A 20,348-nucleotide genomic window follows, 5' to 3' on the forward strand; every position below is an offset into this window, starting at 1 on the left:
CGACGAGGATGGGATTCGAACCCACGCGTGCAGAGCACAATGGATTAGCAGTCCATCGCCTTAACCACTCGGCCACCTCGTCCTATACAGGTAACACATCAGAGTATCGGTAATTATTAATTCCATCGCGTGAATGTACGGTTGTATTTTTTTCTATATTGTTATAGTTTACTGCGCTTATTTGTGACGGACCTTTCATTGTTGGTCAGAAAATTACGCCGCGAAGTGTATCAAAAAGTCCGGCACAGCTACTTCGTGATTGGTTAGTGTTTCTCTCAACCAGAGCTTGCAAACTGTGATTGGTTGAGGGGCGGTCTAACGTTGAATGAACACAGGAAGTGTAACTTACAGCGTGAGACTGCAATTTGACGTTCCCGGAGGCTGTAGCAGAAAAGAAGGTAAGAACCTGCTGAGTTGGTGTCCACCCTCGTATCACTCGACGTGTACTACATAGAGGCTAATCGCGCATAGAAATGGACATGCTTCGTTCTTGTGACCTGATGTTTTGCTTACAAAAGTTGTGGCAATGTGTTTCAATGCACCAAGCGGTCAGCAGCCGTCTTAGCATGCGCGCTAGGAGCTAAAGTTAGCATTCACTTAGCTGTTTGTAGACTAAACGCTTTTCCATTATTTACAAGCCTTGCTGTAATAAAGTTATTTTCTTTTAAGTGGGCATAAAAAGGTGTTGCTCTTGAACGATGGGGCTTCATTTACATTATTTCCAATGATTTATTGGAAAGTGAAACAAAAAACTGGTTTCAGTGGAATGAGTGGTTCCTCTCTAGTCTGTACCGTGATGGCCAGTTAAGATAAATCAGATAGAAGTTCAGGAACTACTACTGCTATTCGTCCTAAATCTTTTTAATTCTGTTGTATAGCTGTAACTACCTTATTAAACTGTGAAAATATCAGAAACCTTCCATAATATTACACACAATTGAAATTGCCACACTCCCCTCCTTTTGCTTTTTGAGAACCCTCAAGTGTCTTAGAAATCCTCAAATATAAGTAATCCAGTAAAGAATCAGCATTAACACATTACAAGATGATTAGTCGAGCTACAGAAACTTAATTGTCGTAGCTCAATCAGTTATTTAGGAGGCAGGTTTTGGTGCTTTCTCTCTGTTTTACATCAATGTAAACTGAATATCTTTTAGGTTTGGCTTGTTAGTCTGACAGAACAAGCAATTTAAATACCTCACGCATGATGGCAATTCAAAACTTACAAGATTTAGTAATTGTAAAAATTATCAAAATATTTATAGATACAGGGAAATAAGCATTAGTGGCAGCCTTATTCATTGCCAGCTAATTCAGTATCACATAGTATGACTTTTAAGAAGTATACAATAGCTTATGTGCTTCATGCAAAAAATTATCTGCATGAACCAGTCATTGTTTTTAGGATGTTAATGAAACAAATAATCAACATTGTGTGCTTGGGCAGTACATAAGCAGTTCAGCCTGTATAACGCTTTAACAGGTGTGCAAATATTTTCTCAAGCCCGAAGTTTAAACAAACAAAACAAACACCAATACTGTCAGTTTTAACTCACAGTTGTGCTTCAATTTATCCCTCACTGTATTCATCTTATTATTTTCTTTGTTCTTTCAACTGTCTCTCCTCTCTCATTTCTTGGTATTCCACCTTTCTGTCCCATCCTGTATATTTGTCATTACTTCCACCTCCTTACCTCATCTGTTTCCCTCTTTCTCATCATTTTCTCTTATCCCGCCTTCCCTCCCCATCTCTTAATTCAGTTCTATATCCTCAGTGTTACACCTCAGACAAAAGATGGTGGACTCCCAGTACTACCTCCCAAATGACATTGGTGTCTCACAGCTCGACTGCAGCGAGGCCTTCCGTTTGCTTTCACCTCAGGAGAAGTTGTATGCCCACTACATGTCACGTGCTGCTTGGTATGATACTAATCTCAAAGGTGTAGCAACTTGAATAGCAATTGAGTAGCAATTGAATCACTACTTTTAAAAGATACCTATTTTAAGACATTAATAAAAATGTGAGTTTATTGAACCCTGCTGACCAAAGAGAACATGTGCTGTCTTAGGTACGGTGGTCTGGTAGTGCTGCTGCAGACTTCCCCAGAGTCTGCAGACATCTTTGTCTTGCTGCAGAGGATCTTCAGGAAGCAGACGCCCGCACAGCTGGAACAGGTCGCCACAGCAGCCGGACTCAGCGCTGAGGAGTACCAGGTACAAAGTCTTTGTGTCTAAGCCTGTTTCTGATTCTGCTTTGACATGCCCTTTTAAACATGTGCGCAAAATGATTTTGTTTTTTATTTCTCGTGCTACCTAGGCCTTCTTGGTGTATGCAGCCGGTCTGTATGCAAACATGGGAAACTACAAGTCCTTTGGAGACACAAAGTTCATCCCAAATTTACCTAAGGTAAGAAGACCTCTGGTGTGAGGTATAAAATCTAGCACAGCTGCTTCATTAACACTATGACCACCTGTGCAGTCTAATGTAGTCTGAACAACAATGCTATTAAAAATGACCTGAAAAACACTGCTTTATTACAGCATCAACATAAGCACAAATAGTAAATGTAAAATATTTTATTGTACTAGTGTATCTAGGACACTGACAAGCCAGTGTTTGAAGAGTCAGATATGATCTGTAATGCTTCTTTTCTGCTGCTGCGACATATTTTAAGCTGTCTTCATCTGTGGTATGTCCACCCAGGAAAAGCTGAATGCTCTGGTGAGGGCCTGCCAGGCATTCCAGGAGCAGCCCACTGAGATGGAGGCTTTGTGGGACAGCTGCTCGTGTCCCATGTACTCCCTGGAAGACAGGCAAAAACAGCTGGGGCTGGGTGACAAGGTGGGACGTTTTACCTCTTAATATAGAGTTCTGCCAGCTTCCCTTCAAGATGCCAATGAACCCCAGACTTCCACTACTGATAACCTCTAAGGGAAAATGCTTGGCTCATGAAGTATTTTTGCTTTTCTTTCCCTCAGGGCATTACCACCTACTTCTCAGGTAACTGCTGTCTGGAGGATGCTGAGGTGGCACAGAAGTTCCTTGACTCAAAAGTAAGCTGAATTCACACCTTAAGTCAGTATTTTTATTTCAATTGTTCGTTCTTCGGTACTCCATTCTGATGCCTCATTCTCTTCCTCATTACACTCAATCTTGCGCCCGTGTGTTTGTGTGTTTTCTCGCACCACCATATGATTTGTTATTAGATGTGTTCTGGTGGTTTGTTTCTAGAAATTGTCTGCTTACAACACCCGTCTGTTTAAGAAGGACAACGGGGGTAAACCCTGCTACGAGGTGCGCTTGGCTTCAGTTGTGCAGAAAGGTCAGAACTGCAGTTTCACACAAGAACCAGAATTACATTTACACCATACCAACGTGTTATGCTAGAGACAAGAGTATGAACTCAAAACGTTCTGATTATCAACAAATGGATGCAGAGATGTTTGTTTATGTAACTAATGTCGTTATGGGTGCCACACTGTAAGTGATTAAAACAATAAGATGTACACTACTGCTCCACAGACTGTACTGTGGACGGGGAGTGCGAGTCCTGTTGCGGCAGCTTCAACTTTGAAGACAAAGAGTTTATTGTGAAGAGGGGAGACTATGCTCCTCTCATGGAGAAGGTCTGCTATTACCTCGAACAAGCTCAGGTGAGAGCGAGGGATGCACAATACAATCGATGTTCACTCTGCAATATTTTAGTTCTTTGGAACTGCAAGAGAACCAAAATCAACAAAAGGTGAAGTTAATAGAGTAATATGGATCATTGCTGTAAAGAATTTGTGCTTACTAAGTTGTTGGAGTTGATAAAATATCTCCTGAAAGTAAAAGACAGAAATGGACCAAAATGACAAAAAATTAGCATTTTAAAATGAATGTATAGCCAGCTTAACAATAATCAGAAGTTATTGCTGTTTCCAAACACTTTAAACAGCTCTATGCTGCCAATGAGAACCAGAGGAAGATGCTTGAGGAGTACAGGCGCAGCTTCACTCTTGGCTCAGTTGAAGCCCATAAAGAGGGCTCACGCTACTGGATCAAAGACAAGGGACCAATTGTTGAGAGGTGAGCCCCCTGAACCACAGTAAAATCAAACCAACACACAACCTTCTTGATTTGAAGCATATCTGAATACCACTCTCATGTAATAATCTCTGAAACCTTTCTCTCTCCCTGCTCTTTACTCCTCGTAACTTCCACCTCCTCCTCCTCCTCCTCCTCCCCCTCTCAGTTATATAGGTTTCATAGAGAGCTACAGAGATCCATTTGGCTCCAGAGGAGAATTTGAAGGTAACTACCTCAGTGATTAAGAACAGTGATATCGACGTGTTGAAAGGATGCAGACTGTGATCCCATGTTCCTCTCTAGGTTTTACTGGTGTTGCACAAAGCTGAAGACTATTAAGGGAAAACTTAAGGTTTTGGCTGAGCTACTTCTAAAAACATTCTACAAATTCATTTCCTCACTTCTGGCTTGTGATGTGTGCCCCAGGTTTTGTTGCGGTTGTGAACAAGGCGATGAGTGAGCGCTTTGCCAAACTGGTGACCTCAGCAGAAGTCTTGCTCCCTGAGCTGCCTTGGCCCTGTGAGTTTGAGAAGGACATTTTCCTTAAACCTGACTTTACCTCGCTGGATGTTCTCACCTTCGCTGGGAGTGGAATACCAGCCGGCATCAACATCCCCAACTGTACGTATGCTGAGAAATGGACGTCTTTTAAACCGCGTGTTATGGCAAATGACCCATTTTAGTTGATTTAAGTTTAAAACGTTCTGTTTTTTGTGTGCAGACGATGACATCAGGCAGTCGGAGGGCTTTAAAAACGTGTCTCTGGGCAACGTGGTGGCTGTAGCCTATGCTGCACAAAAAGAAAAACTCACCTTCCTGGGGGAGGAGGACAAGGTAACTCATGCAGCTTCCTGAGTCTCTTTCACACCCGCTCTCGTCTTTGTCAGACCCTTCCATAATTACACATTCTCCTGCACTCTTGTGTTGATTTTTGCTGTAGGATTTGTTTGTCAAATGGAAAGGACCTTCATTCGAGGTGCAGGTTGGACTTCATGAGCTGCTGGGACATGGAAGTGGAAAACTCTTTGTCCAGGTCAGTCAAACATGCTCACATAAGCTCGTATCAGCACCAGAGAGAGCTAACCTTGATCATTTATGGCCACATGAATGTTGAATACCCTATGCACAAACAATTACTTGTGAGCAATCACAGTGATATTAAGATTTTAAAATATTTGCTGATATAATCTGTTTCTTTTTACTTCTGTCAAAATGTGAAAAATAAGATAATCCTTTAACAGAAACAGATTTAAACAAGATGTCCTTCAAGGTTTTAATTTGATTGAAGAATTATCAATGAGGAAGTAAAACCTGATTTGGGTTTGTTTTGTTCAAACTCTTCTTGCAGGATGACAAGGGCAAATTTAACTTTGACCAGAGTAAAGTGACCAACCCAGAGACTGGAGAACTGGTGAGCTTGTTTGTTTGCACGCCTGTTTTTAACAAATCGGTCTCTTTGGCAGAAAGACACTGAAGGTGTGAGTGTGTCTTTTAGGTGTCCAGTTGGTATGAGGGCAGCGAGACATGGGACAGTAAATTCTCCACGATTGCTTCCTCTTATGAAGAATGTCGTGCTGAGTGTGTCGGACTCCACCTGTGTCTCAACAAGCAAGTGCTCAGGTGCGTTGTGTTTTGCGTGTAACCTGCACTCACTTTCTGTTGTGTGTTATGTATAATCATGTAACTAAATGTCCTATGACAAGCGTGTCATCATGTTGTTTAGATTATTTTTACATGAGAATTATTTTAATTATGTTTCTTCATTCTGCTAAATGTGAGGAGATTTGTGTTTTCCAGCATTTTTGGGCATGAGGGCGAGGATGCGGATAATGTGGTGTACATGAACTGGCTCAGCATGGTCAGAGCTGGACTGCTGGGCCTGGAGTTCTACACGCCTGAGAGCGCGAGCTGGAGACAGGTAATCAGTCTGCTCGCCCTAACATGCTGTCTCTGTCTCCAGGGCTGGCACTGAAGAGACTTAACCTTTTTCATTTAGGTGCCACCAACAATGCATTTTAATAGAATACTTTAACGTGTTACATAAGTGATTGCAAACAGAATGCAGGTACAGATAAATAACATCAGATGCTTTCAGATGTGGGAGCAGGTGGACCTGGCACAACAACATTTTTATTGAGAGCAAAAAATAGCCACCCACATCAGCAGCCAAATTCATAATCAAGACAACTATCTTGTTGCGTGCAAAGAATGGTGGAGCGGTACACGGCACGGTCTCACACATGTGACACACACACGCTCTGCACTGACGAAATAATTTACATTAAATGTCTTTATAGGGTAAAATTTGTTCATAGGCACATCTCTGCACACCCAGTTGGTGTTGTTTAAATAATAATAAAAAAAGAATGCATATTAGATACAATCAGATCTGCCAAATTTCCAGCTCACTGCTGCGACCAATGAAAATGTTTAGTCGTGCTTGACAGATATTTGGGTGCATGTGCGACCATAACGATCCCACCCTGGGGCTCCGTCTCCCACTCTTTACTTGGACTGGATTGCAAAACGTAATGAGTCATAGCTTTCATTTATATGGAACTTTAGACATACGTAGTGTTAGATCAACAGTGTTTATAAGACAAGTCATCATACAGATCACTAAGCATGTGGTTCTTACAACCTGACTGGCTCAGCTTTATGTATTTGTGACGTTTTATAATACAGTTTAAACTAAGTCTCTCTGTGTTTACGTGAATGTCAGAAGATGTATACAGTGTATGTCATATGTATGGTGTGTGTCTCAGGCTCACATGCAGGCTCGTTTTGTGATCCTGCGTGTTCTGCTGGAGGCCGGGGAGGGCCTGGTGTGTCTGGAGGAAATGACGGGACAGGATGGCAAACCTGATGCTCGAATCACTTTGGACCGAAGCAAGATCCACACCGTGGGCAAGAACGCCATCAGCAGGTTCCTGCGTAAACTGCAGGTATGTCCACACTTCTGGCAGACAATTGTCCAGACAGCATACAACAAATCCTGAAAAAGAAAATATAGGAATCTAGTGAAATGAAAGTAATACATCGTAGGTACTTTTCAGTGAAATTGCGCCAACACACAACTCATCATTCCTTTTTTTTGTTTTTAAACTTTCAATTACTTGAAGGTGCTGTGTGTAGTTTACTTGTGAACAGACTAAGGTTTCTCACTAAAACTCAGTGCGTATCATTGAGGCCTAAAATAAATAATCAGAATAAATGCGATGAATCCATTTTTCCTCATAAAACATTTGCAAAGTAGATTTTTTTTAACATTCGGAAACCTGCTTTAAACCTGTTTATCATGAGTAAATAATCTTCTTTTATGCCTTTGTTGGAAGATAACTGCTTCAAACTAACTTTATACTAAGATGACATGAAAAAATAATAACCCCTTGCTGACTGTGAACTCCTAGCTTGTTAGCCTATGTCTTAAAAAAATGATCGAATTAGCGCAGTTTCCAAAAAGTGTAAATGTAAAAATGGCCGTTGATGTTGAGTGATACGAATATTATAATTAATCATCTCTCTGATCCTGTTGATTTCACCCACCTCCACAGCCAACACATTTCCAACCTGATTTCACTGTTTTGTAGGTCTTTAAGTCGACAGCAGATGTGGTTGGTGGCAGGGCTCTCTATGAGGGCTATTCCACTGTCAACGACACCGGTACCCACAACTTCCTGCGTCTGAGGGAGACCGTCTTGCTGAGGAAGGAAGTTCGTAAGATATTTGTCCAGGCCAACAGCAGAGTCAGTGGTAAGTACCTGCATCTGACGGTTCCCTTATGTTCAGAAATGCGATCGTAAAGTATTCACTTTGTGCCTGCCTCTGTGTGTGCTTTCCAGGGGACACCGTAGAGCTGGTGGAATACGAAGGCAGCGCAGCAGGTTTGATTCGCTCCTTCGCTGAGCGGTTCCCAGACGACGCAGAGCAGCTGGAGGCTGACCTCTTGGAAATGAACAAAAGAGACGCCCCCTGCTGGTGTTGATGGAAGGACGCTGTGATCCGAGGGCTTTAAAAATGCCAGCTGAAATCAAATTTTTTTCTTTAACATGTGAAAGCAAACTGAATTTTAATGGATGTGGATGTCTTAATGTATACGCATAAAAGAAGTACAGATACAAATCTTTTTACAAAACACTTCTGAGTAGAATTAAAGTTTCATACTTAAAGCCATAAAGATAGAACGGATCTGCCAAAGACACAATTCAAAGTTTTTACAGCCACGGTCCAATTTCAGGTTTATCTTTGATAACAGAATCAAATCAGAATTAATGAGCTGATAATTAATACCACACAGTCACTCTTCTAGATGCATTTATGGAATCCGTTTTTCTAATAAGACATTCAGATTTGTCCATTAAACCGATGCTGCCTATTAATAAAAATGATTTCTATGTATAAAAGTGTATGCAAGTGACTGTAGGTATGCCTCACTTTTTAATTGTGACAGTCAAAAATTGGCTCCAGATATTCATGAAATTATAATTACGACATGATTTGTCTGTGCTTAACATGATGTTCATCAACTGGTTTTGGTCATTGGTTTTAATTGTGCGCCCAACTCTATTGATGCGCCTTGGTGTTGTCGATGATTTTGACAGGTTAAGACTGTTAACTAGCTGCGATGAAAGCTGAATGTTGACTGTCAGACAAAATTCTTACTGAGCTATGATATAAAGAAGTCGTGGATTTACTTGATTGTACAAAATGTTGTAGTGTGTGGTGTCTGGAGGACCCTAAAATAAGAACACCATATGAAATGAAATGTCGTCTGCACAAATAAAATTAGTTTGAGAAGATCTTGGTGGGGGTTTTTTTTCTACCAAACCATATGACATTCACTCGTTTCACTTTTGGAAATTCACCTACAAGCATTGGCTTTTAGTATATTTTAATATGACTGAACCTGCAGACATGTTGACACACACATGTCTGCAAAGAAGGTTTGTTATGTTCAGTCAGAAACAGCATCTCTCTTGGTTTCCCATTAAAGCAAGATTAAACAACTCAAAAAGCCTCGACAATGCCTTATGATTGCAGAATATTATAATCTGACATTTTCTCCTACAAGGAACCAGAATGTTGTCTCTGAACCAAATCACTACAAGAACCTCTTCATGATCAGAGCCTTTAAGTGATTGTGACAGCAACAACTGAATTGTAGTAACAACAGGATCATTCACATCACCCACTGTTATGTTTATATATTGTCATGCAGTTGATCATCTCCCACAGCTTTGATTTTTGACAAACGGGGTTTGATTGTCATACATTTTGTCAGTAACACTATTACAACAATGGCTGTGATTTTTATTTGTAGCTTTGATGGGAAAAATAAAACACACTGAAGGTTAATTTTGATGGCATACCCAACTCAGTAAATATTCTATTTAATTAGTTTTCAGAAAATACTGATATCAAAGGAAACAAATGGCTGCCTGTCATAATTGTAAAATGTAAAATTTAAAAATTAGATAGTAGTTAAAACATGCAGAACAACCAATATTATAATTCAAATTTTTGGTTTTGTAAAACCTATTTAACTTAAAAGTTTTGCTCTATTGAACTCTGTTGTATTCAGAATGACTCTCCTGGGAGATTACTTAGTGACTGATATCTACACAAGTAATTCTACACAGTGCTTCATGATATCACACAATATAATTCAGTTACAGTCTGAAATGTTCTCTAGAGGTTTGGACCACCGTCCTCTTTGTGGGGTGAGTGAGACGGAGTCTCTGCCGGCCCCCCGAGACTGCCGAAAGAACTGCAGCTGTCTGTATCACTGAGAGAGGCAGCACTCATATGCAAAACCAGAGCCTCTTCCTCCGCTTCCTTCTTTTTGTGCAGGTCCTCATTTGTCTCATCATCTTCGTTCTTATTTTCATCCGCACCTGCTCCCACCTCCTCGGCCTCTCCCTCCGAGCTCTGCTGATCCGGTCTTGAAGGAGAAACGGGAGTCTGATAGGCCTGCTCTGTCAGCGGAGAGAGGGCTAGAGAGGTGAAGGGAGACAGAGAGAAGGGGACCTGAGGAGAGGGAGATGGGGACTGATAGGGCGAAAGAGAGGGCGAAGCGCTGGGCGAGTCGCGTGGAGAGAGGGAACGGGGAAGCTTGGGAGAAAGAGATGGGGACTGATAAGGTGAGAGGGAGGGAGAAGCACCGGGAGAGTCATGAGGAGAGAGGGTCGGAGATACTTTGGGGAAAAGGGGGCGCGCTGTCGGAGAAACAGATGGGGAGAGGTAAGGAGGGAATAAGGGAGAATGGGAGAAACTGATCAGTGGAGAGGGCTCCATGTAGTCTGAGCCATCTGGAAGGTGCTCCATTACTGTTGGGAGCTGAGCTGCTGCCTCATCTCCCCTGACTCCAGCTTTACTTTGGCCTGGTCCCATCTGAGTTTGACCCTGCTCCTGCAGCTCAAGCTGGAAATGAGGAGATGATGACGAATGCTGAACTTGGACCTCATTAGGGTTGTCCTGCATCTGTTTCAGGGACTGCTGGGAATCCTGAAATGTAGAATCAATCTGCCCGGCTTGTCTCGGGGCTTGGGCTTTACATTTTCCTTTGGTTTTGGGCATCAGAGGTGGTGGAGGCGGAGGAGCAAGTGGGGGCGACAGCATGGTCGACGTCTCCGTGGAAATCCGTACTTTGAGGCTGCGTTTGAACATGCGCCGTCTGGACGAAGCGTTCTGGGACTGCAGGAAAAGTGGATTGATGAAGCAGAGAGCTCCCTGGCCGGAGCCACAGTCCAACTCTCTGGGGCTGCGCGTCGTGATGGGACAAAACTCACGGAACACGGTGGGCTTGTGACCTGACTGTTTGGTGTCACTGTCTGATTCAGGTGCTGTCTCGAGTAGCCTGTCTGAATTGGGCTGGGAAGGTGAGTCAGGCTGAGCTGCAGAACCCGTCTGTGGTGCAGCAGCAGGCGGGGCTGAGGTTACAGCGCCTGGCTTCTTCTCCTCGTCTTTCTTGGGCTTAGGCGCCTGTCGTGGCCCACGGACATTTAGGTGGGAACTCCAGAATTCTGTTAAGAAAGAAAGATTTTTTTTTTCATTATTGTGACGCAGAGATATTTGCTTAATTAAAATATAATTTCTTCCTTTGATATCTTAATAAATTCATAAACTGTACAAATTAATACATTTAGTACATTACCTCCTAACAACTTTGAAGCCACCTTGTAAAAACTTTTTGCTGGTTTTACATGTTACAGTATGTCAAACTCCAAAACATTTGTTAATTTATAATTGTTTGATGTTTCATAAGAAATGCAAAATTTTAAAAGACAAACAAATTTTTCCAGCGTTTATGTTTGTTACCCAGCAGCTGGGAGGTAATTACTGTACGTATAGTATGTGGGCACCTTGTGTAAGTAAATCCTTTAAAGACCCATGTATTTGAGGTTGAGGTTACAAAATCTGCTGTCAGGAAACAAGGAGTTGCATTCACCCACCTATTCCCATATGTGAGATGGACTCCAGCTCCTTGTGGGATGCTGCCTTTGCAATGGCTTCAGGAAGCTCCAGAGGGAAGGGTAATACATCTCTGACACAATGACAATATATAATATTAACATCAATAACATACATATAACAAATTGCTGAGGGAGTTAAGGTAATAAAAAGAAAACTTTAATTGATTATGCTTTCACAAGAAGAGCTGAGGAAAAGGAGAATGAGACAAGAATTTACCTGCTGACACAGTAGAAGGAAATCAGCCTTGGGAGATCTGGAAAGCTTATGGCTGAAGTCTCCAGAGACAGAGCTGCAGGAAAGGATAAAGGATAGTTAGAACCGACAATGTGGACCATGTGGTTGTACTGCCTCTGGGATCTTTTCTATTAGAACAATGGGTGTGTAGGCATATTAACGTTAAAATACTTAAAGAAGGACACACTGAAAAGTTTTATTCCTTACAATCTTAAAGCTCAGTGTGTTGAAATTAAACTCTTTGTTTTGGGTAACCACAGCAAACTCTGTCTTGTTTTAATATACAGAAGACTAACTACTGCAGTAAGATAAGAGCTTGATACATGAGTCCACAGGCTTGACTCAACATTTCTGTTCCAGAGAAAGCAGATTCAGTCTGGATAGCTAAGTGCTGAGGTCAGACACAGAAAACACATCATGTTCTTACTGGACTGTTCCTCCGTGATCCCGAACTGCTGGACGAAGGATGGCACGCTGTCGTCTGCCAAACGGACACACAGCACGTTTCTCTGTGAGGTACGAGACTTACGTACCAGGAAGGTCTGCAGAAAAACCCAATTGATCACCGAGTGAACATGCAAGCATGTGGTACACGGACAAAGAAGGCAAGAGAAGGCACACAGCGTGTGTGTGTGTGTAAGTGTGTTCAAAGACATAGTGTACTTTCTTTCGTTTAAGTGTATGTGGCTCTGACCCCAGGAGGCTCTCGCTGCAGTATGTGCAGGGCAGTGGCAGGGTTGATTGACAGCTGAAACCATACAGGAACAGTAAGCAGAAGACGGTCCAGTACGCTGATGCTCCTCAGAGAGCCCCGGCCCCTTTGATGGCCCAAAAACTTTGGCTTTGACGGCTGAGTGGGCTCTGGGAAATCATACAGTGGTTCCTCTTGTTGTGCCATCTACACAAACGCACACACACACACACACAACAAGAAGTACACACATGGTTATTAATTGTCCCGCAGCTGATCGTGCACATCACGCATAAACTACATGCTACAGGTGGTTATTGTCTGTCCCTGTGGCTTACATTTACAAGAGGAAGAAGGGTAGGATGGCTGCACACAGAGACAGACACACACCTGCGTAATAAATCCTTCGGATTGGGCCAGCAAGTCCAGACTTGGTAAAGTGTAGCTACACCTCAGACAGAGCTTAAATTCAATAGGACGCTACGGCAAAAAGAACGTTTTCTAAAATAAAGGCACACAGAACAGACAAATGCCACAAAAGGTGATCTAACATTGAATATTAAAAGTAAAGAAAACTGGAAACGATAATATTTGTTTCAAGCCCTTCTAGGTTTGCCTCACAACTAAAGCTGCCCTTACCGCAGCCTACATGTCAACATCTGCCTGGATCCGCAGCGCGCATTCCTGTAAAATTTGTAAGCAACATTTCCTCTTCAAACTATTATGCACACAAAGTCTTCCTGCTGCAGTCACACAACTTGTTGCTTCAAATCTAAGTACTGCAGCATTCCTTGGCTCGTTATTTACCTCTGCTTTGCCCCGATTCTTCTTTTTAAATCCCCTTATGATGGCATGCTCCTTATCCTTCCATCAGCTTTAAAACGATGAAAGTCAACTTCTCGTCCACCTTGGCCAGTCATAACCTTTGTTCCCTGATTCGGAGACGTCTCGCGTCTTTGACTCCTCCCACCCTCCCACCTGATCCCACCTGGTAATAAAACACGTCATATTACACATGCCTTGGAAGATAGGCTCACGTGTCCCAAACTGAATTATGCGTACTGCAGTTTTATTGACTAACAGTAGTTTGTAGTAATAAGTATTACATAACCTAGTACTGGGTTAGTGTATTTGCTTTTAACAGCCTAGCTGTTATTGTAGGCCTACATTACGTGAAGCCTAGACCTAGTGGCATACTTAGCCGTTTTCGATAGAAAACAGTTGTTAACAGTAACAATTCTAACGTTAGTAATGCTAACCATAGCAAAATAGTTACAACTTCCCCTTTTCCAAATAGCATTAGCAATATATCTTGCTAACTTTCACTGGAAAACATCTACAAGTCTTATAGCGTTATGTCCAAGCCATAGCATAATAAAAAAATAACATTAGTGACACTGTATGAGAGTTTACTCTATGTGTCATGGGGCATTTTGTGAAATCCATGGTGATTAAACTTGTGAAACTGCGCCCCCTCTCGGCTGACAGCGCAGTGACGGCACCTCTAGAAACCGGAGCCGGATGTGAGGTTTGAAATACAGCTCCACGACCGCGTTGGGTAAGAAGTCTGTTCAGCAGCTAGGCTGGCATAATTAATGTTTTTCCTCCATTTTCTGCTGAATTGAAAACCGAATAGGCTCGGCCGTAGATAATATTTTTATGCTAGCTCATACCAGTAGTGGATCGCTAGTTTAAGAAACCCTTTCGACCACTGTGATGAAAAACACGGAGTTAGCATTAGCTAGCTAGCTTAGCTAACGTTAGCTACCTCGTCAGTGTTTGCGTTTAACAAAATGGCCAGTGGCAGTAGTTATTAGCTAATTGTCGGCCGTATACTGAGATCACTTCTTGTCATACAATCCATTTTACGTGACTATGCGCACATGCTTTATCAGGCAATAGCTAGCCAACCTCGCAGGTACACCGGCTGTCTCTAACTTCATTGGATCATTTTTTTTAGCCGCGAAAGTTAACGGGTTTCATTAGCTTTGCTAATAAAATGCTACTAGGCAACGCCATTACGCTTCTTATAGTAATAAACTTAACAGCTCAAATTCCAAATAAAGTAACCCCATGTAGTATCACTTTAGATGAATAAAATCAGTTCCTATTCATCTGTATGAATTTTATCAAAAACGGGAATGTTTCGATGATATTCAGTAACTAAACAAATAATGTTAGCGTTACGCAAAGTATCCAACTTAACCAAAGTATCCTGTCAACTCTTGCAGATGTCTGGTTGATACAGAGATGAGCGGTGAGAACGTGAAGTTGTTCGTGGGGAACCTTCCTTTAGATGCAACTCACGACGAGATTAACAAGCTTTTTGCACCATATGGAGAGATCAACACTTGTTCTTTGCTCAGACAGTATGCCTTCGTTACTCTGAAGGGAGAGGGGGCAGCTGACAGGTAAGCAGTTGTTCATGACCTCTCCTTAGATATTATGAATGTCTTGTAGTTTTAAAAATATACTCTCCTAGCATTGGGATATGAAATTTTTATACGCAAACATACTTTGAAACACAGATTTAAATATATAGTTTTCACCTCCTTTGTTAATCACTGACTCAGTTTCCTAACATCTTGTCAGGTAACATTAAAATAACCCAATCTATCAGTTTTGAAAACATTAAACAGAAGTATTTCTTACAGTTGTTGGTTATGCTTGTCCTTGACGATTCCCTGTGTTAAATCTGAGTTGGTTAAACTTCCTTTGTGGTAGGACATCATCAGTTAATTCTTGCTCTTATTCTCACAGGGCCATACGGCATCTTGATGGCAAAGAATACAGAGGCAGGCCCCTGGTGGTTGAGGAGTCACGTGCACGCCCACCAAACTCCACTAAAGTGTTTGTGGGGAATCTCAGTGCAACATGTTCAGCAGATGACTTGCACGGGTTGTTCTCAACCTTTGGAAGAGTTTTAGATTGCGATAAAGTCAAAGGTGAGTTAGTAAGCCACCAACTTGTGAATAACCAATACTAGTCATGCCACAGAAATAATAGTTTGATTTTAGGTGTGAATCTTGCTTTGCAGTGTACAAAAATGAGCTGGTTCCTTTGAGCACGTTGTAAGATAACAATAATCTTGTCAGATTACAGTGCTCTAAAGTTTGGAGGGCCTACAGTTTCATATAGATGCACCTCTTCAATAGTGCTAAACAGAAAGTGACAATCAGAATGTGGAAAGCATTCATTTTATTTTGAAATCATGCTAACACTTACCTCCCTGTTTAATGTATACTCTACAGCCAGATTATGCTCAAATGTTGGCTATGCATTTGTGCATATGGAGAGGAAGGAGGATGCTGTGGCAGCAATTGAGGCACTCAACGGGACCATGTACAAGGGCCGTCAGCTGGCCGTCGAGCTGTCCAAAGCCCAGCCTTTGATCAACCAGATTGTAACCAGTGGAAATTCAGCAGGTGTAACAGCAGGTGGAGATGATGGCTCCATTTGTTTTTATGTGTTTTGCATGTAATTAAATGCTGAAGACAACTCGTGCATGTTCTCATCATGTTTTGTGCTCTCTTCTCATTGCAGGTGGACTTCTTCCGAGACCTCATCCTTCACTAGAGCATCACCAGAGTCAAGCAGCTGTGCTAGCAGCAGCTGCAGCAGCTGCAGCCGGACTACCCATACAAGTGAGTTAATCCTGCAGTGGAGCATCCATTATCTTGGGAAACCTTCAAATTAACCTCTGAAAACTGGGACACATGGGCAAAATTCATAATAGCTCATGACTTCATGAACTGACTTGCCTCAGTCATTTGTTAGTAGAGTTGCTTTCAGACTGATGCTTAAAAAATACCCTCACATGTTCCTGAACATTATTATGTACATGAATTCAGTTTGAGTATATTTAAAATGTTTTAAATGCTTGTGTCTTTCATCTTTAATTGCAGGTTCAGCAAAGTGTCCATAACTCATTCTACAACACCACATCCTTTGACCCCACCTATGCTGCACTAAAAGGGATTACAAGCGCAAAAGGTGCAGATGGGATGATATATGGTGCTCTCGCCAGCCAGGTGTATGGCACTGTTGCTGATCAGGTGTACCAGGATTTGGCCGTTCACAACTCTGGATCCACCGCCGTGGCTGTAGAAGCAGAGCCATCAGCCGAACCAGATCCAACAACGCTCTTTGAGGCAGCAAGAGCCAAGTTCTTTCAGGAGGGACAGAAGGTGTTTTTAAATTTTATATAAGTAAAGGGAAAAAATAAACAACGTTTAATGTTTTTCTCAATATGTATTTTGCATTTGACCTTTTTCTTATGTTTATTTGCCAATGTTTTCAATTAAAGGTTCTGGCAGAGCAGCAGGCAGGGAGAAAGACGTCAACTTCAGATAATGAGCGAGACCGCAGCCCAATCAGAGGAAATCGAGCCCCACTCCTCCCCGACCCGGTTCCGGGTTCCTTTGCTCAGATACGACCCAAACGTCGTGCACTGCTCCCGACACCACCTGGAGCACCTGAAGAGTCTCCAGCTGCCACAGACGCTCCTGAAGGGTCAGATCCTGTTGCTAGGTACACATAACGCGTTATGATAGAGGGAGAAAAATAAGTGTACTATTCCTGCCTCTAGGACATTTCACATATAATAATAATAATAACAACAACAATAAAAATAATAATAATAATAATATTAGTTTGTTTTCATTACACTGATTAGTGATTACAAAGTACTTTACAAAAACAAACAATAAAACAAAATGCAGTTGAGATGGAGTGTACGCATGAAATGTAACATTTAGATTAATTTGCATTGTTCCTACTCCAGGTCATACACAGAGTACTACCAGCAAATGCATCAATATCAGCAGTATCAACAGTACCAGCAACAGTACCAGTACCTCCAGTATGCCTACACCAATCCTCCTCCGCCACCTCCTCCACCTCCACCGGCCACCACGCAGGCACAGGCCTCCAACACAGCCCCTCCTCCTCCAGGGACATACTCTGCACCTCCAGACTATGCTACATCGGGAGACTACAGACCGCCGGGAACATATGACACTTCGGGAAGTTACGACGCCTCATCGGGGAGCTACAGCACTTCATCTGGGAGCTATGATGCCTCGTCTGGAGCCTATGACGCATCTGGAGCCTATGGAGCACCAGGAACATATGATTCATCCGGAGCTTACACAGCAGTGGGAAGCTACTCCACATCCACACCGTATGAGCAGACACCCTCACACGGGCAACCCATGCCCCAGCGCCATGATTACCCTTACCACACGCCAGAACCCCCTTATCGATAGTCCCATCCCCAAACACTCCTTCCACACTGCAGATGCGTGTGTATGTGTGTGTGCATGTGTATTTACAGAAGGGACAGTTTAAAGAGGAAAATCACAGAGGGAACAAGGATGTAATTTCAACATACTTTAAATCCGAAGCATAACCCTTTTCTCCATCTTGACCTTGTCTCTAACTAGCTTACCTGTCAGTCAGTGGTGGTTGATGTAAGTGGGTTTATGGGTTGACAAGTAGGGAAGGAGGAGATAAGTTGGACAGCTGATACTTGCATATTCGAAGTCTGGAATATCATTTGCATTTACATTTTCTGTTAGATGTTATAGAGGCACAGCTGGGCCCTTGTTGAATGTTAAAGAAGTTGAAACATTACTGCGAACAAAGTTAATTCAGAGTTGAGGGTGGTATGTTAGCTGACAAGCTTTTTGTTTGTACTGAATCAAAGCCTTTGTATACTTCACAGAAAAATTTGTGCAATGTGAGGATATCCTTGCTGTAAAACTGCACAGCAAAATTCATGGCAGTTTAGTTCTATTTGAGCAATTATATGTCATCACTGTCATGTATAATTATTTTGCCCTCTAAATTTTGGGTCTTGGAAATCTTTTTTTATTGCTAAAATCACTTCAACTTTGGAACATAGTCTACATGTTGTTTCTGGGGTGTGACGAATTTCTACAGAGTTAATTTGCAGTTCACACAGGCCTTCCTCTTTAATCCAGAGAGCTTTGCTCAATTTATGTCTGATGTCATGCAAGTGGTTGATTATGCGTCCTTGCAGTTTTGTAGTTAGGAGGAATTGCCAAATGTGAGCTTTTTACGTGGCTTTGATCACAACAGGGTAAAATACATTGCAGATATCCAAATATGTTCAGGGGTTTAAATTGAAGTATTTGACTGCGACATTCGTTGTGTTTTCTTGCTTAGCCCCCTGCTCTCTGTGTGTCTCAGTAGTTTACACAAACAAATAAGATGGAGGGGGGGAAAAAAACCTCACTCACAGGAGTTAAATATATCCTGTTGGAGTGTTTGGTTTGAGGTTAGTGTTTGCCTCTACAACATTAGAACAGAAGTCTTTCTTCCATGTTTAGTTTTGTGTTGAAATACTATCTTGATTGAAAAAATCTGAACGCAATCTTTGTAGAATTTTTTTCATAGTTCTCAGTTAAACCAAGGTTTAGGCGTATTTTTTTTCCCAGACTGATAAAGAGCAGCTGTGTTTTTGTTGGTTTTGTACATATTTGCATTTATAAAAGCCAGGGAAATGGCATCAAGCATTGTTTGGCCAATAAAATAATTCCAGAAATTATAGATAATTTAATATCCTAATTGGTTTTTGACATTTTATACCATTAGCATTTGTTCCAGTCCCACTGGCTGCTGTCAAGAATCTGCCCACATTGGAAACCATTGATGATGCCGACCAACATTTGGTTGAACATTGACAACACAGACTGTTAAGATGAAGTGATTGCATTTCTTAATAAATAGCTGGCGATAGTAAATAGGACAGTTAAGTTGTTGTGCTGGTATGTTGGGAAAACCAGGAAGAGGGAATGGCTGGAAAGGATTACCAGCATGCTTCTAGCATGTAGTGAGTGTTTGGACTGAACGTGCTGTAAAATCAGACATTACACACGATTTGAAGTGAAAGAGGAAGCCGTGATTCAGTTTTAGCTGAGAGCAGGTAGAAGTGTATTTTTTCTAAACTCAGTGCAGTGTTGCTGATGTGTATGGTGTAGGGTTATTGACTGAGTGGATACGATGTGACAGTGTTGGTGCTGCAGGTGAACATGAACATGTTTTGGATTTGGCAAAAGCTGCTGATTTTTTTATTTTTTTTTCCCCCCCCCTCCGAGCAGCAGCGAGAAGGCCTGATGACCTTTTCCTTTTTCCTCTTCTGATCTTACCAGAAACACACACCTCACTTTGACACAGGACTAATGGCTTCCTCTGAATTCAAACCACAGCCAGTCAAGCCCACACTTCTGTCTAGATGCATTTTTAAACAGGCTCATCACATCTCTCCTATAAGGCAGACTGACACGTGCAAATGATACTAATGCACACCTGATTCCACCTGTATTTTGTATGACTTACAGTTGTTCCGTTCGTGACAGCATCACACACTAGTTACTCCTCGTATTTCTTATTCGCCACCTCAGTTTTGTAGTGCTTTGTTAGGTTAGAGTGACACATAGCCTCTCACAGTTTCCACATTATTCCACCTTCTCCATGTGAACTGTTAGTTGCATGCCTTGTTGTTGCTGCTGCTCCAGCCACCTTCTTCCTCTTGCTGATTATTGCAGCTAGAGTGGGAGGGAGCCAAACTGAGCCCTTGCCCTGGACGTACGCCACACGCAGCTGTAGCGTGGGATGGGGAAAACAGCAGCGTTAGGCCTGAAAATGCTGTGGACGATGGGGTGTCCCCCCACTAAGGTAAACACTCAGACCACACACTCCTGCCCCTCCCCGTAACACGCGTACACACTCACAAACACATGCATACACCCATAAAGATACACCTGTGTTCATGCTTCTTATTCCTTACCTGTCTCCAGGGATTTTTCTTTGTCAGGATTTCAAATTTTTGGAAATGGATCTCCCTTTTTAATGGGA

At 42.1% G+C, this 20,348-nt stretch overlaps 2 protein-coding genes, 1 non-coding gene and 1 pseudogene across 5 annotated transcripts; 2 read left to right on the forward strand and 2 right to left on the reverse strand.

Moving 5' to 3' along the window:
- Nucleotides 1-82, reverse strand: trnas-gcu. The gene has a single exon. It is a non-coding gene; the product is annotated as a tRNA-Ser (tRNA).
- A 169-nt stretch (nt 83-251) lies between these two features.
- dpp3 (dipeptidyl-peptidase 3) lies at nt 252-8,868 on the forward strand. Of its 2 annotated transcripts, none has more exons than XM_046409813.1 (19): nt 252-398; nt 1,762-1,920; nt 2,070-2,214; nt 2,318-2,407; nt 2,705-2,842; nt 2,980-3,054; nt 3,233-3,323; nt 3,524-3,654; nt 3,939-4,069; nt 4,236-4,294; nt 4,496-4,690; nt 4,791-4,903; nt 5,010-5,102; nt 5,418-5,480; nt 5,565-5,689; nt 5,867-5,987; nt 6,835-7,014; nt 7,660-7,822; nt 7,912-8,868. In XM_046409813.1, exons 2-19 carry the CDS (start codon nt 1,796-1,798, stop codon nt 8,052-8,054), a joined length of 2,181 nt encoding a protein of 726 aa, XP_046265769.1. In that variant the 5' UTR covers nt 252-398; nt 1,762-1,795; the 3' UTR covers nt 8,055-8,868. The 2 variants fall into 2 exon arrangements, with proteins under 2 accessions (XP_046265769.1, XP_046265768.1); XM_046409812.1 differs by having other exon boundaries at nt 313-398; nt 1,776-1,920.
- Nucleotides 8,869-9,223: 355 nt separating this feature from the next.
- On the reverse strand, nt 9,224-13,976 carry LOC124070185 (proline-rich protein 36-like). Of its 2 annotated transcripts, XM_046409814.1 has the most exons (7): nt 13,881-13,976; nt 13,275-13,455; nt 12,471-12,674; nt 12,204-12,318; nt 11,759-11,831; nt 11,521-11,612; nt 9,224-11,091 (listed from the first exon to the last, which is right to left on the reverse strand). In XM_046409814.1, the coding sequence occupies exons 3-7, from the start codon at nt 12,672-12,674 to the stop codon at nt 9,758-9,760; spliced, it is 1,818 nt and encodes a 605-aa protein (XP_046265770.1). In that variant the 5' UTR covers nt 13,275-13,455; nt 13,881-13,976; the 3' UTR covers nt 9,224-9,757. The 2 variants fall into 2 exon arrangements, with proteins under 2 accessions (XP_046265770.1, XP_046265772.1); XM_046409816.1 differs by lacking the exon at nt 13,881-13,976 and having other exon boundaries at nt 13,275-13,776.
- Nucleotides 13,897-19,909, forward strand: LOC124070186 (annotated as a pseudogene).
- Nucleotides 19,910-20,348: the final 439 nt, after the last annotated feature.

This window comes from Scatophagus argus, chromosome 14 (assembly GCF_020382885.2).
Source record: "Scatophagus argus isolate fScaArg1 chromosome 14, fScaArg1.pri, whole genome shotgun sequence".
In the NCBI taxonomy this organism is placed as follows: Eukaryota; Metazoa; Chordata; class Actinopteri; family Scatophagidae; genus Scatophagus; species Scatophagus argus.

Bases quoted from the DNA above. Each gene is read 5' to 3' on its own strand.
- dpp3 (XM_046409812.1), top strand. From the start codon at position 326: ATGAACACAGGAAGTGTAACTTACAGCGTGAGACTGCAATTTGACGTT. The intron at 2,215-2,317 runs GTACAAAGTCTT...CGTGCTACCTAG, and splicing joins TCAGCGCTGAGGAGTACCAG to GCCTTCTTGGTGTATGCAGC. The intron at 2,408-2,704 runs GTAAGAAGACCT...ATGTCCACCCAG, and splicing joins TCATCCCAAATTTACCTAAG to GAAAAGCTGAATGCTCTGGT.
- LOC124070185 (XM_046409814.1), bottom strand. From the start codon at position 12,674: ATGGCACAACAAGAGGAACCACTGTATGATTTCCCAGAGCCCACTCAG. The intron at 12,319-12,470 runs GTCAGAGCCACA...GTTTTTCTGCAG, and splicing joins TGCAGCGAGAGCCTCCTGGG to ACCTTCCTGGTACGTAAGTC. The intron at 11,092-11,520 runs GTGGGTGAATGC...CTTTCTTAACAG, and splicing joins CATCTCACATATGGGAATAG to AATTCTGGAGTTCCCACCTA.